This window comes from Musa acuminata, chromosome BXJ1-1 (genome assembly GCF_036884655.1).
Source record: "Musa acuminata AAA Group cultivar baxijiao chromosome BXJ1-1, Cavendish_Baxijiao_AAA, whole genome shotgun sequence".
Classification (NCBI taxonomy): domain Eukaryota; kingdom Viridiplantae; phylum Streptophyta; class Magnoliopsida; order Zingiberales; family Musaceae; genus Musa; species Musa acuminata.
The window spans coordinates 20,116,470-20,132,181 of record NC_088327.1 but is presented as its reverse complement, the minus strand read 5'-3'; the positions used below and the strand labels follow the sequence as shown (position 1 = coordinate 20,132,181).

Genomic DNA, 15,712 nt, shown 5'->3' with positions numbered 1-15,712 from the left:
GTTATAAATTATACTCGCAACTTAATCATCTACAATTCTTTGGTTAACTAGGATGAAGAGAATCAGAATCTATCATGTCTGACCAACTCCATTAAAGTCAACACCAAACAAATGACATTGTGCTGCTCCAGTTTGAATTGACACCCCCTCTCCTCATTCCACCACAAACAACCAACATATCACAAGTAAACACAATATTTACAGTTTTGAATGAACAAATTTTTCTGCACTTAGAACCAATGTATAAGTCCAAAACATACCCTGCAGTTAACCACCTCTAACACAGTTTTCAGGCTATGTAGAAGTGTTTTTTGGTACAAGAGAATCATCAATACAAACTTCAAAAATAAAACTTTAATTCAGACCAACATTTTCCTTGTGAATATGCATATAAAAATGTCCAAAAGACAAGTAAAACAAGATGTTTTCTAAGGCTAATTATGAGGGAAGACTTCCACATGTTCATCCTTGCAAAAACTAAAGATAAGGAATACAAACAATCCAATTTATGGTGATGTTAGGAATGATTTTATGACGCTCCACAGAGAGCTGGCTTGGACATCGAATAATTCACAAACTGAATGCTAGAGAACAACACAGTTGATCAAGTTATAGACTTGATACAGCTGAGAGGTTCATAGCTGGGAGGTTTTCCAAGAAGAAGGTGAATATTCCTCCAAGCAGGAACATGAAGGCAAAGGCTAGTAGTATCTTCCCAATATACTGAAAACTGATAGTTGAATTTGGCTGATTCATAGTCATCGGCTTCTTGAAGGATTGGAAGTTGGGTGATTTCTGCAAAATTCCAAGACAGACAACAAAGATGCACTCATTCAATTTGTCTACAAAATAATAACAGAAGATTACACAAATGAGTAATAAATCATATATTCAGGTCGCTTGAAAATTTAACAGCAGTAGAACTTTTTGTTTTGATAATAAATATCAGTTATCTAAGCAGGTCCTGATGGCATTTTTCTGGCAAAACGCTATCATACATATTCTTATTTCTTCATCATTTCTCGCATTTTAGTTTCGAGATAGGACAAAAGTATACCCGTTCAATTGCCATAAGCCGAGTTCTGCTTTAGAAAACCACTACTACTTTGGGGATTGTATAGACGTAAAGCATGCTAGCAAGGCTAACTAGCTACTTAACAGGATAATACTAAGACCATGTAGTGAAGAGTTTCCAAATTTTTCCAGAGATGATGTGTGCTATAGAAATTTTAAGAGACCTATTAGGAGTTCCCTTTCGGCCTTCATCTATTATATCTCCAAATGGCACCTCTAATGCACTTTGTGTGAGCTGGAATATGAAGATCTAAGCTGTCTTCAAGACATCAAACCAATCTTTCTGTTCCTGTGGCTTCAATGTATCTCTTTTTCAAAAGGTCTTTAATGTGAAGTTTCTTTTAACAAAGATGAATACACCGTAAACCTCATAATCCCCTAAAAGGCATTAAATGACTTTCACTATGGATAACAACCTACTCCATGAAGCCAGCCAAAGGAGAAATAGCATGGAATTACCACTAATGATAACAACTTATGCCACAGAAGTAAGCCCATGGAAAAATAAACCTAAAACTAAAAAGTTGACAGCTTGAAAAAAACCATTGCTTTTGGTTTGTCATGTTCTCTTGCTTAGATTATTCGATATGACCCTCTTTGTTAGTTTTTTGCCCACAAGACTCTAAGAAGTAACATTTAGTGAATATTCTAGCAATACAGTCAATATTATAATCTCCTATAGTTTCAGGAAAGCATGGATGAAGATTAACAAACAAACATACAGTGATGTCTGGAAGTACCTTTGAATTCTGCAGCATTCCTATTGATTCGTCATGCCCTGAGATTAGAAGAATATAATTATAAGAAACACATTTGTAATATCAACTTCCAGACAATTGTTTAATATACAACTGAATCTTGTAAAATTCAGTGTCGACTATATACCTTCATCAGTAACAGTCTGCAAATTCCAACCTTTCCCGTAGTTAACAAGAATGGAATTAGGACCAAAGACCACAGGTTCCTCCCCTTCCTTTACAGCCTCAATATGCAAGCCTGGGGCAACCCCGATATCCAATTTACAATTGATCACATACAATGCATATCCAGCAGTGGTTCCAGCTGCGAACCTCCTAACCTTACCTGAGCTCCTGCAAAGAACCTCCACAAACTGTCCCAAGAGAGAAGTTCAATACAACAAATAGAAATACAGATGGAAAGCAGAAACATTTCATCTGTTGTAAGTGTAGCCTCGGAAGGTCAACAGAGTATACAATATGCTAAGCACAATAACCATGGTGATCCTGCCCAATGTCACAAGAAGCAAATTATCGAACTTCATATGCGTCTTATATCTGCATCAAAATTGTACGTCTTAGATCACTAATTAACATCATGGAAAGCGGAAATCTAAGATGACAAAATGTCGGGGAATCGAAGCGTTTGATCTGCAACTCCATTCTCCTACCAATTGGCATGATGAATATAACCCCCTTAAATGGAAAATCTCAGTAACAAGAGAGAATTTTTCGAGTACACCATTCAAATTCAATACAAAACATGTTAAATATTACGTAATCCTTTCTTGTTTGAGTTCAATTTTACGAAACCTATGAAAGATTATGTAATCCTTCTCACAAGAGATGGATAAGATCAGATGAAAGATCCACGATAGATGACAAAGCTAGTCGTTTTCAAGAGAAGAGAAGATCGACTGACCGGAGGCTGTGAGGACTCCGCAGACTTCCCCCTCTCCTCCTCCCCGTCGCGGCCTTCATGGTCCATGGACGCGACTCCCTTCGCTGTGTCTTCTCGCTCTCCCTGGTTCTTGTCGATCCCGAGTTGACCACGCTACACACAATACCCTGGAATTGTGATCTAACGGTTGAGATGTGTTGTTCAACTGAGTTGGTCGCATCTCACCCTTCATTTTTGGAGTGGGTCTTCTTGTCGAGTCGGATCGGGTACAATGGTCAAACCCGAACCCGACCTCTTGAGTCTTCCACAAAAGAGCGAATGTGCTGAACTATATAAAAAGTTTAACAGGGGGATTTAAGTGGTCTGATGGCTCTGAACATTCCTCCAATAGATTCTGCTCTCGACCTTCCTCCCTGTAGGAACGGTCGGTAAGATTGAAAGAAAACCGAGGAAGAACAAAATGTCTCTTACAATGATAGACTTGTCGATTCTAAATTATAATCTAAAGAACCATTAATATAAATATAAATATAAATATAAATAATAAAAATAGAATTTACATGGTTCGACACTTTGGATAGATAGAAAAAAGAATTACAATTTTTGTTATGTGAGTACAAACTATTCAGTTTCTTGAGTTAATCAAAACTTTGCAATGTAGAAACCATGAGTGGCATTTAATCGAACAAAATTCGGATCACACTCACATTTTTGTCCTACAACAATTCCTTAAAACTAGTATTGTTTTGCAATACCAATTCCTTAAAACTAGTATTGTTTTGCAATACCAAATGTTGATTGTATCCTCTCCGAGAGACAATACTACTGCAAACCCACCAGTCTCATCTTTCAAGAGCAGTTTATACATGGAAATAATCACAGCTGTAAGGGGAACCACTCCTTTTTTCTGAGCTTAATAACTCTTATAATTTGAAGAACCAATGCCATACATCGACTACATTTAAGTCGAGCACAGTTTTGCCATAATTGAAGAAAGAAATTGGGCCAACATCTATGATAATTTCTGGACAAGCAGAAAACCAGCACTGGTGCCAAACATAACCGGCACAGTTATGCTCATGTCGTTTCAGAAAAGAGCTTCTTCAGTGAGAAGATGCCACTTAACTATCGCGCAATATACATCGATACAACAAGGTGTTTCCCACAGCTTAAGAATCTTGCAGGAAAAAGAAAAAAAATTGGCTATTGCTGATGGGTTGTTGAACTCGTAGGAGACCACCTCTTTCTACCCAGGCCGACTATTCTAGAATTCATTGTTGATTCCGACAGGTTGGGCAGAACCACTTCCCCTTAAATCTTGTTTCTGGAGTGAGTCTGACACATGAATAATGGAACCATTCACCTCCTTCACACTGGACCCCAACGGAAAAATAATTGCAGATTGAAAATGACAGATATAAGATCAAAGTAACATCAGACATGCAAAAAAATGTTAACAATATTTCAAAAGAGATGATACACTCAAAAATATGCAAATATGTGCTTTTAAATTTATATAGTAAATCAGAAATAATAAAGGTGGAATGGGGGTACATATAAGAAAATATTCTATAGTGGCAGAACATGGAAATCCATCAGTATGTCCACCATAATATAATTTCACAAATATACATCTTGCATCCACCTACGAAACACAAACTAAGAAACCAACTACAAGGTTATTGGCGTTGTTTAAGTGGATTTTCCTCATCTGGTAGGAGAATGTTACGAACAGAATAAACTGGAACGATCAAAAGAGTTCCAATATGGCATTATTTGTTTTTTAATGTGAAAAATAAGTGAACAAGTAAAACAAATTCTTGTTTCAGATGTATGTTACCAATTTAGGATGGAGGAGAAGAAGGCTGGTTCCTTAGCATTGGCACCATTTGTAAACCACTTATATGATAAGTAAATTCCAGAGGATGTAACATTAAGAACCCGATATCCATTTATGGAAATGTGCTCCGTGGCTTCAAGGTGCATAAAAAAATTATGTACGATATGAAGATATGAAAACAACTAAATGACTATGGAATCAAACTTAATGCTTTAGAGCAGCGGAGGGATACCTAAAAATGAATGGATGTAATGCTACGTGGGAATAATAACATTTTCAAATAAAAAATCAAAAGAGGAGAATAGACAAAGAACAAGTGTGCTAGCATAAATTCTTAAATCAACCTTCACTGCGATTAAGTCAGGCACTTCATTGATTGGAAGCTTTTTTAACAAATAAAAGTTGAAGCAAACAAAAAGCTTGACATGCAAAAAGCCTCTTGGAAGAAAATGTTCTAAAAGGTGATGTCCAGAAATGCAAGAAATAGACCAAATAGCCTGGAAGCTTACATTTTCATTGTCACATGCGATCATATCTCCAAATGACACCTGGAAATAGAGAAAGCAAAGGGTTTCATTTATGATATCATAATATTATGGACGTCGTTATGAAAGAAAAACTACATTTATGAACAGCTCGTATTAGATAGTCTATAATATTATGGACGTCAGCAGATGCTGGAATATTTTTTCTATCACTATCTGGAGGAGGCATAAGTTCTATATCCATATCCCGGTCTCCATCCCAATCCCTTTCTCTGAACCTCTTTGGTTAAGGAGTTAAATAACCTCCCTTGCATTTTTCATCCTTATTCACTATAGGAAGTGGAGGAAGAATAGCTGTTTCATCCGGTGGAATCTTTGCTTCTGTTCAACAATAATGAAGTCCTGGTTGAGTTATCCAATTTAAACGACAGAAAACTATATTAACCTTCAAATTAGTAGCAAAGCATCACATTTATTAAGTCAGTAAACAAAAAAGATTAATTATTTTCAGAGTAACCTTTACATAAGTTGCAGAAATGATTTTAAATGCAACTATTTTGAATTCAGCAGCACCAACTCCTGGAGAATTACCTGCGTCAAATACTTGGCATGACATTCACAAGAATTCAGACATGGAACCTCTTCAAGATGAAGAGGGGAACTGACCACTGGCTAGGGCCCAGTTGATGGTTAGATTACTATCAGGTAGCATCAGAATAAACAAGATAACTAGGACTTAATCAGAATAACTGCCAAAAAAGATTTGCAATACCTTGCTTTAAGTCTTCTGCAAACTAGTTCAAATCCTCATCTAGGCACTTCAAATGGCTCTCTATCTAAATGACATCCCAACTTAGCTGAGGAGGACCTACATCTAAGTTCATCCAAAAAAATTTTAGAAACAGGAAAGTAGCATCATGCTAATTTTCTATAAATCTTGGCCAAAATCTGAAAAGTAGACAACACATTCTAGAGTAATGAAATATGAGAAGACTAAGGTGAGTTCCATGTACTAAATATCCAAGTAATGAAATCTTTAAATAAGCTTAACATAGCAGGTCTTCTATTCTCTTCTGTGTCCATAATATGTTCCATGTTAAGAAAAAAAATCTCAAAAGTAATGCAGTTTGGTGGATTCTTACTAAACTAAGTGCATTCGATCGATTAGACATCCAAGGATTGAAATCTTTAAATGGAGACTGCAGAAGAATGCTTTGATCCTCTTTTGTGCACATAATCTGTTCCACATTTTCTCGATACACTGAATCTTACCTAGGGGTGCGTGGAGTATGGACTATTGATACTTCATGCAAAATTGTATCAAGAAAACAGTGGGGTAGCCAAAAAATGTATTCCCTTGGGTTTTATGGCAAAGCACTTTCCGTAAATAAGCATAAAAAGCACTATATATCAAGGTTCGCCGTACCGTATCGTACCGGCATTTCGACCCGGGCTTGGTATGGTACGGTACCAGTGTACCGGGCAATACATCAGGGGCGTACCAAGCGGTACACCCTGGTGTACCGAACAATTTTATACTTTTCCATACTGTAGCAGTGCTACAGTATAATACTGTAGCACTATAGTGGTACAGGGCGGTCCGCGTACCGGTAACTTGTCGGACCGGTACGTACCGCCCGATATGGGCGGTACGCTTCGGTACGACAGACCTTGCTATATATAGAGATGTATGCAAAAAAAACTTTCCTGTAATATTCAAACACAATATTTAGGTTTCAGTACACCACAACAAGATGAAGGTGCTCATAGACTGACGTGATCGGTCAGGCAGGTAAGCAACTTGATGAAGATAACTCACTTATGAGATTGGCTGCTATCACCTTCTTAACAGTGCTTGCCACAGTGGAGATGTATGGAGATAAATAGCAAGGATCAGTTTGTCAAGATGCCAAGAACCTTTTTCACCTACACATTTTACAAATTTCTTTTGTAAATGCTGTAATTATTTTTTTGCTTGACAAGTTCCCTTTTGCATGATAAAAGCGACAAAAGTACAAGTACAACTATGCAAGTTATCTTCCCTTACCAACAATAGTGCATGAAATCAAGGAATGAAGGAGAATAATACAATGAAAGACAGTTTCTTGTTTTTAAAGTCCCTCACTTTGCAAATGATATTGCAAATAAACATGCAGTCATGTTGATCCCATTAATATGCTTCAGATGTCCTAGATTGTATAGTAATGAAGTAAATGTAGGAAAGAAAATCAGGATTCAGAGAACACTATAGGGTTTTGGTCTAAACATGCTGAATGATAAATTAGTCAAGAGGAAATTTAATGAATCCGTTTGCAGATTAAGATGCCTCATACTTGAAATTCAGTTTTTATAGTGGAGCAGTTGAAACTGATCCTATTCCAATGTAAAAGCTTGTAACACCCTTCATCTAGGCTCTTTCCGATCAGGATCAGCATATCATAAATTGTTGATTAACAAAATAGGTCACAAGTTAGTCTTTTAAGTTCATGGCAGGTCTATTCTGGTCAATGATCGGAAAACTTTGTTATTAACTTTTAGAATGCTTCATACACAAAACCATGTAGGAATAAACTAGGGTTGACTATTGAGATGATTTCTAAAACTCCTGTCATAAACAAAAGGTTGGCTACGGGTTCACAAGCTTGTTGGGCTAGCAAAACTTTCTCTGTGCACAGGCTCAATGCATTTTCCTGGCTAGCTTCAATTTTTTTTTTCATCTTCTCAAATTCTACCTCATCATCATCACGGATTACCTTCTTTGAGTTGTGAGAAGGCATTCCTAAACAAGACCTTGTTTGTTCTTTTGTCTGGTTTATGATACCTGCTTGCAAATCCAGGAGTACAAGAATAACTGAAGATATCAAGAAAAAGAAAGGAGGATAACATCAATACAATGAAATATGGAACTATACACAAATAGATATTTAGAAATAATATTTGACAGCTTTATCTTGCTTACAATGGATATTTTATACCAGGTCCAGTGGACATCTAAGATTATTAATAGGGAAGGTTGGTCCATTGTAACTGGCAAGCACATTTCATAACAGCAGATTTTGCATTCATATTAAAATTAAAAACTAAATAAACTGGAACAAAATATAAGCATTTGTACTACAGGGAAAAACAGTTCATCAACTATTCCAATCATATCAAGATCATCTTTTTGTATTTGTACTTCTTTGATATGCTTCTCTTTCTATATACTTTTCATATAAGCTGCATCCTCTTGGACTATTTCTAATCTCTAAAGATATTATGTTTAGACCTAGTAGGATTAAAGAGTAATGTGTTCTCGGAAAACATAGTTATAAACCATAAATTCGAATTCATCTTGTGTTTTGTGTGTCTACACAAGTATGTAAAAATAATTCAAATACGAAAACATAGAATCTTAATATTCAAATAAAAATTAGAATTCTTCTCAATTAAATTTGTCCAAATGTGCTTATTTTATTATTATTCTTTACTTCTGTAAGGAACAAGGTTGGGTATTATAATGATCCTATGATGATGACCACCTATACAGTCCCATCAATATAGAATTAATATATTTTCTTAATAAAAAATGAATTATTGTGATAGTTGTATTAATTTTTGTCACTTCTGCAAGCATTTTCCCAATAAAAATTAGAACTCCTAACTTGACTAATTTTCTGCGTATATTCTCTCATTACACATATTTTATCATGAGACTTGGTTTTTGCACTAATATAATAAAGTTGAATGACTCAAGCAAAACATTAATCATTATAAAGATTGTTAGAAATTTTATCAATTTGCTACCAAAATCATCCGATTGAATTATTTTTACTATATTCTTTTATATTTTTAATTCCATATACAAACCAAATTTCTCATAAATCACCATTATTGCATAAAATTTCCTTGTATCAATCTCTACCCTGCTTCTTATTTTCTCCTTTAAAGCACTTTCATTGAATAGTTTTATTTGCACAATAATATGTTTTTTTCCCCCTTAATAATTTCAGTATTTGTTCTACCAAGACATTACCCATGTGGTCGAAACAACATCAAGATAACAATCCTTCAAGCTATCCTATTTTTCTTGTTCAATCAAGTTTTGCAGCTCCTATGAGACGATCAGATGAGAAGAACATGTAGATCATCAATTAGACAGCTTTTATGTGTCCATAAGTATTTGCCGCCTTCATTAAGATTCTGGTTTGTCCATATCATCAATTGAAAATGGCACTCTCTCAGTCTTCTTCCTTTGAGTTTCTGCATCATGTTGCGTAGACCTCAAACAATCAAGCTTGCAATTCAACAGAGACTTCAAAATGCTGGGCCTTCAACAATGCATTGTTGAGTTCATCCTTATGATCTTGAAAAATATTTTGTTCTTTCTTTTGCTCCAGATGTTCAGAGAAAACCTACAGCCTTGTCCTAACCTAGGATTCTCTTTCTTCCCAAAAGTGGTTTTAGGGTTTAGAATTAAGGCTTCTCTTTATCCCAATAGTGCACCTGAGTTAATTTTAGAGCCAGAAATTCTTGTCCAGAACTGTTTCTCCTAGCATCTGTGACAGAACAAGCTTAAAGTTCCATGATCTCCTGGTTTTTCAGCTTAACATGATGCAACTCTTCAACATTTTGAGAAAGTTCCTTGACCTCAGTTATATTTTCTCAAGTATCCATCAGATTTCCATAGAGCAGCACACTTATCTTGTCCCACCTTCAAATTATGTCTAATCAGATGGAGCAGTTTCTGCTTTTTCATATTTTCCTTTTGACTGTTCCGGACAGTCCATTTCTTCATCCATTTTGATTAGCTTTTTCTGGACACAAAATCTCTTCTTTAGTTAGGATATGTCAGCTTCTTGTTGTTCTAAATGAAAACAATAAAATTCATTCAGCGAATTGATAGTCGCAACAAGTTTATTGAAGTAATGACCCATTTGATTGAAGTAATGAGTATTCACATCCTTGATATTTCATAACAAGTTTAGCATGCTGTTCTGAGCACGTAAATACAATCAACAACATTTCAGGAACTTAACTGATTAACTTCCACAAATATTCACAACAAATTTCATAAAGTTGACTATAAGTTGGAAGTAGACACGTGTCACATGGATTATTCAAAAACAAATCCATCAGTCAAGTATGAGAGGAATCACTAGATCTCACCACTGGAACAAAAAATGAGGGATAGCTTTTGGTAGAGAAATCTTGAAGTACCTTCCAGCTTTTCTTTGGCTTCAAGAATTTTGAATAGCCTGCACATAATGGCCATGTCACCAAGAGATATTATTTATCAGATCAATAAAATTTATCAGGTTGTGTTTTGGAACAACAGAATTGGAAAATATTGTTTTGCTGCACTCCTCACCTGCAAAAGGAGGAACTCATTTCCTTCATGTCCAAAAGAGTCCCAGGATGAGATGATAGGTTCTGTTTTGCAGAAAGATCAAAGAATTAAAGTTGCCACTAACCAAGGAAATTTTTATCCATTGGTATTTCTGTTAAGCATTTCATCAGACAAGTAATAAGCAGGCGGGGTAGCAGTGGATAAGACACACCGACTCAAATTGTTTACCTAAAAAAGTGTATACACACACATCCAGTCATCAAAATCTTTTTCAATTACAAACTGAGTTGTTCTGTATTCAAACATTTCCAATATACATACAGAAATTAAGATGATGTTCAGATCACAGAAAACAACAATCAGTCATGCATAAAACAGATGACTAACCCAAAAGAAACATTTAGATGATACTCAACTAGGAAAATAATGTAGAACAGTCACAGCAGCAACCTACCATGGTGGCAAAGCTAATCTAGCGAAGCTGAAGGTTAACATGGGAACACTGTGCTTTGAGCTGTGCCTACCTATTCAGTTCATACTAACTATGGCTTCGGCTGTTGTGTTTTCAGTGGGACTGCCATTGTATCTGTACCAGAAACTGATAGGGGATAGTTCACCCCACTAACCACAGCTCAGTTAGCGCAGGAAACTGGACCCCGTCAGCATGGCAGCCACCCGAGTCCTGCTACAATATTAGACGTAAGGGAAGGGAAAATATTCTGCCGTATCGATTCCTTAGATAAACTAACTTATCATTTTTCACCTAAATACTAACATTAATATTGTTAATCGAATTCCAAGAGGAAGATGCTGGCTCACAAAAAAGCTTGTTAATCTGTATTTTCTGTTGGTACTATTTATTGTCTTTGTCATGTATATATATATATGTATATATATATACTGTATATATATATATATGTATATATATATACTGTATATATATATATATGTATATATATATACTGTATATATATATATATACATATATATATGTATATGTATATATAACACTAAGTAGAAAAGGGATACGGATACTCTTTTATCTCCTTCCGGCTTATGTTTAAAACATATTGTCTAAATATCTCGGCTTATTATTTTTATTATTTTTCTAAGACGTAGAATATAGAGTACATTGGTACATAAATCCCTCTTTTAAACTTTTTATATAGTTAAATAATTGTATTAAATCAAGAACCAATTTAAGTTCAGCACATTCGCTCTTTTGTGGAAGACTCAAGAGGTCGGGTTCGGGTTTGACCATTGTACCCGATCCGACTCGACAAGAAGACCCACTCCAAAAATGAAGGGTGAGATGCGACCAACTCAGTTGAACAACACATCTCAACCGTTAGATCACAATTCCAGGGTATTGTGTGTAGCGTGGTCAACTCGGGATCGACAAGAACCAGGGAGAGCGAGAAGACACAGCGAAGGGAGTCGCGTCCATGGACCATGAAGGCCGCGACGGGGAGGAGGAGAGGGGGAAGTCTGCCGAGTCCTCACAGCCTCCGGTCAGTCGATCTTCTCTTCTCTTGAAAACGACTAGCTTTGTCATCTATCGTGGATCTTTCATCTGATCTTATCCATCTCTTGTGAGAAGGATTACATTATCTTTCATAGGTTTCGTAAAATTGAACTCAAACAAGAAAGGTTTACGTAATATTTAACATGTTTTGTATTGAATTTGAATGGTGTACTCGAAAAATTCTCTCTTGTTACTGAGATTTTCCATTTAAGGGGGTTATATTCATCATGCCAATTGGTAGGAGAATGGAGTTGCAGATCAAACGCTTCGATTCCCCGACATTTTGTCATCTTAGATTTCCGCTTTCCATGATGTTAATTAGTGATCTAAGACGTACAATTTTGATGCAGATATAAGACGCATATGAAGTTCGATAATTTGCTTCTTGTGACATTGGGCAGGATCACCATGGTTATTGTGCTTAGCATATTGTATACTCTGTTGACCTTCCGAGGCTACACTTACAACAGATGAAATGTTTCTGCTTTCCATCTGTATTTCTATTTGTTGTATTGAACTTCTCTCTTGGGACAGTTTGTGGAGGTTCTTTGCAGGAGCTCAGGTAAGGTTAGGAGGTTCGCAGCTGGAACCACTGCTGGATATGCATTGTATGTGATCAATTGTAAATTGGATATCGGGGTTGCCCCAGGCTTGCATATTGAGGCTGTAAAGGAAGGGGAGGAACCTGTGGTCTTTGGTCCTAATTCCATTCTTGTTAACTACGGGAAAGGTTGGAATTTGCAGACTGTTACTGATGAAGGTATATAGTCGACACTGAATTTTACAAGATTCAGTTGTATATTAAACAATTGTCTGGAAGTTGATATTACAAATGTGTTTCTTATAATTATATTCTTCTAATCTCAGGGCATGACGAATCAATAGGAATGCTGCAGAATTCAAAGGTACTTCCAGACATCACTGTATGTTTGTTTGTTAATCTTCATCCATGCTTTCCTGAAACTATAGGAGATTATAATATTGACTGTATTGCTAGAATATTCACTAAATGTTACTTCTTAGAGTCTTGTGGGCAAAAAACTAACAAAGAGGGTCATATCGAATAATCTAAGCAAGAGAACATGACAAACCAAAAGCAATGGTTTTTTTCAAGCTGTCAACTTTTTAGTTTTAGGTTTATTTTTCCATGGGCTTACTTCTGTGGCATAAGTTGTTATCATTAGTGGTAATTCCATGCTATTTCTCCTTTGGCTGGCTTCATGGAGTAGGTTGTTATCCATAGTGAAAGTCATTTAATGCCTTTTAGGGGATTATGAGGTTTACGGTGTATTCATCTTTGTTAAAAGAAACTTCACATTAAAGACCTTTTGAAAAAGAGATACATTGAAGCCACAGGAACAGAAAGATTGGTTTGATGTCTTGAAGACAGCTTAGATCTTCATATTCCAGCTCACACAAAGTGCATTAGAGGTGCCATTTGGAGATATAATAGATGAAGGCCGAAAGGGAACTCCTAATAGGTCTCTTAAAATTTCTATAGCACACATCATCTCTGGAAAAATTTGGAAACTCTTCACTACATGGTCTTAGTATTATCCTGTTAAGTAGCTAGTTAGCCTTGCTAGCATGCTTTACGTCTATACAATCCCCAAAGTAGTAGTGGTTTTCTAAAGCAGAACTCGGCTTATGGCAATTGAACGGGTATACTTTTGTCCTATCTCGAAACTAAAATGCGAGAAATGATGAAGAAATAAGAATATGTATGATAGCGTTTTGCCAGAAAAATGCCATCAGGACCTGCTTAGATAACTGATATTTATTATCAAAACAAAAAGTTCTACTGCTGTTAAATTTTCAAGCGACCTGAATATATGATTTATTACTCATTTGTGTAATCTTCTGTTATTATTTTGTAGACAAATTGAATGAGTGCATCTTTGTTGTCTGTCTTGGAATTTTGCAGAAATCACCCAACTTCCAATCCTTCAAGAAGCCGATGACTATGAATCAGCCAAATTCAACTATCAGTTTTCAGTATATTGGGAAGATACTACTAGCCTTTGCCTTCATGTTCCTGCTTGGAGGAATATTCACCTTCTTCTTGGAAAACCTCCCAGCTATGAACCTCTCAGCTGTATCAAGTCTATAACTTGATCAACTGTGTTGTTCTCTAGCATTCAGTTTGTGAATTATTCGATGTCCAAGCCAGCTCTCTGTGGAGCGTCATAAAATCATTCCTAACATCACCATAAATTGGATTGTTTGTATTCCTTATCTTTAGTTTTTGCAAGGATGAACATGTGGAAGTCTTCCCTCATAATTAGCCTTAGAAAACATCTTGTTTTACTTGTCTTTTGGACATTTTTATATGCATATTCACAAGGAAAATGTTGGTCTGAATTAAAGTTTTATTTTTGAAGTTTGTATTGATGATTCTCTTGTACCAAAAAACACTTCTACATAGCCTGAAAACTGTGTTAGAGGTGGTTAACTGCAGGGTATGTTTTGGACTTATACATTGGTTCTAAGTGCAGAAAAATTTGTTCATTCAAAACTGTAAATATTGTGTTTACTTGTGATATGTTGGTTGTTTGTGGTGGAATGAGGAGAGGGGGTGTCAATTCAAACTGGAGCAGCACAATGTCATTTGTTTGGTGTTGACTTTAATGGAGTTGGTCAGACATGATAGATTCTGATTCTCTTCATCCTAGTTAACCAAAGAATTGTAGATGATTAAGTTGCGAGTATAATTTATAACCTTAGTAATGCTAAAACTCCACCTCCCCATCATCTAGAAGCACAATATCATGTTCCAATTATGAAAAGACAAAAAAGAGGCTCTCATGAATGCTTGCTCAATGTTGTCAATCAAAAAAATTCAGATGCAAATGAAGAAAGCAAAATCAAAACAAAATGAAGGATAAAAACTGCAAAAGAGAGAAGGAAACTAAAAGGCTTACACCAGATGGAAAATATTAATCACAAATATGCAGAAAACTTTAGCTGAGAAAGCTTAGATTATTTGTATACTCTTTATACTGCTGGCTACCAACTTCAGGATTATGTTCTTAGGTCATTATTTTCTCCATTTAATTTGAGACAAAAGAATTTACATCAGCCAGAGATTATGTGGCAGTTAACAAGATTTATGTGATAGATATATCCAAATATCTTCTCCAATTCATATAATCCAATCTTAGGAATTAGATGCTGCACTATATCTCATTCCATTTCATATAATGGCAGTTATTATAATACTTCATTAGAACACTACCACTGATCCATAGAATTTGCAGATAACCTGAACGATATTATTATTAACATACACTTTAATGTTGCTACAAGCAAAAGCACAAATGTTCGTCCCCAAATGATGTGCTCTTTGTTTTGGTATAATCACTTCAACATCATGCTATACTACATAAAGCCAACTCTATGACGGGAGAAGATTGGTTCCCTCTGGACAATTAATGATACAAACTAATTAATCTCATGCAGCTCCATATTACTCCCTCAACTTTCGATGTGAAAGATGGAAAGAAGATGAAGAACATGGAGTCAGAACATTGCGGGCAAGAATGTCCCTCAAGAAGTCGTAGCGCCAACCAAGAACGGTTCGCTCTCCTCGGTGCCCCGCTACCTTAGCCGGCTGCGAAGGCATCCCAACTCATTGACGAGTGGTGCGAGCTCGGCCAAGAAACCGTGGCGTCAACAACGAAGGGCTCCTCGACGGTGCCACACCGCTCAAGACTGTCCTCCTCACTGCTCCGGTGGCTGCAGTCGCCTACGGGGGTCTCCACAAGTGAGGACGGTCCCCAAGAAGTCGTTGCACCGACCAAGAACGGTTCCCCCGCCTCGGT

At 36.3% G+C, this 15,712-nt stretch overlaps 2 protein-coding genes across 4 annotated transcripts; one reads left to right on the top strand and one right to left on the bottom strand.

Moving 5' to 3' along the window:
- Window positions 1-339: 339 nt before the first annotated feature.
- On the bottom strand, window positions 340-2,872 carry LOC135676986 (uncharacterized). Of its 2 annotated transcripts, XM_065188777.1 has the most exons (5): window positions 2,734-2,868; window positions 2,309-2,369; window positions 1,960-2,185; window positions 1,815-1,852; window positions 340-795 (listed from the first exon to the last, which is right to left on the bottom strand). In XM_065188777.1, the coding sequence occupies exons 1-5, from the start codon at window positions 2,790-2,792 to the stop codon at window positions 610-612; spliced, it is 570 nt and encodes a 189-aa protein (XP_065044849.1). In that variant the 5' UTR covers window positions 2,793-2,868; the 3' UTR covers window positions 340-609. The 2 variants fall into 2 exon arrangements, with proteins under 2 accessions (XP_065044849.1, XP_065044853.1); XM_065188781.1 differs by lacking the exon at window positions 2,309-2,369 and having other exon boundaries at window positions 2,734-2,872.
- Window positions 2,873-11,725: 8,853 nt separating this feature from the next.
- On the top strand, window positions 11,726-14,366 carry LOC103999369 (uncharacterized). Of its 2 annotated transcripts, XM_065188751.1 has the most exons (5): window positions 11,769-11,877; window positions 12,242-12,302; window positions 12,426-12,651; window positions 12,759-12,796; window positions 13,816-14,366. In XM_065188751.1, exons 1-5 carry the CDS (start codon window positions 11,819-11,821, stop codon window positions 13,999-14,001), a joined length of 570 nt encoding a protein of 189 aa, XP_065044823.1. In that variant the 5' UTR covers window positions 11,769-11,818; the 3' UTR covers window positions 14,002-14,366. The 2 variants fall into 2 exon arrangements, with proteins under 2 accessions (XP_009419400.2, XP_065044823.1); XM_009421125.3 differs by lacking the exon at window positions 12,242-12,302 and having other exon boundaries at window positions 11,726-11,877.
- The last annotated feature ends 1,346 nt before the right edge of the window (window positions 14,367-15,712 follow it).

Excerpts from the sequence above, each read along its gene's own strand:
- LOC135676986 (XM_065188777.1), bottom strand. The coding sequence starts at position 2,792 with ATGAAGGCCGCGACGGGGAGGAGGAGAGGGGGAAGTCTGCGGAGTCCT. Across the intron at positions 1,853-1,959 it reads GCAGACTGTTACTGATGAAG|GGCATGACGAATCAATAGGA; the intron begins GTATATAGTCGA and ends TTCTAATCTCAG. Across the intron at positions 796-1,814 it reads GAATGCTGCAGAATTCAAAG|AAATCACCCAACTTCCAATC; the intron begins GTACTTCCAGAC and ends GGAATTTTGCAG.
- LOC103999369 (XM_065188751.1), top strand. The coding sequence starts at position 11,819 with ATGAAGGCCGCGACGGGGAGGAGGAGAGGGGGAAGTCTGCCGAGTCCT. Across the intron at positions 12,652-12,758 it reads GCAGACTGTTACTGATGAAG|GGCATGACGAATCAATAGGA; the intron begins GTATATAGTCGA and ends TTCTAATCTCAG. Across the intron at positions 12,797-13,815 it reads GAATGCTGCAGAATTCAAAG|AAATCACCCAACTTCCAATC; the intron begins GTACTTCCAGAC and ends GGAATTTTGCAG.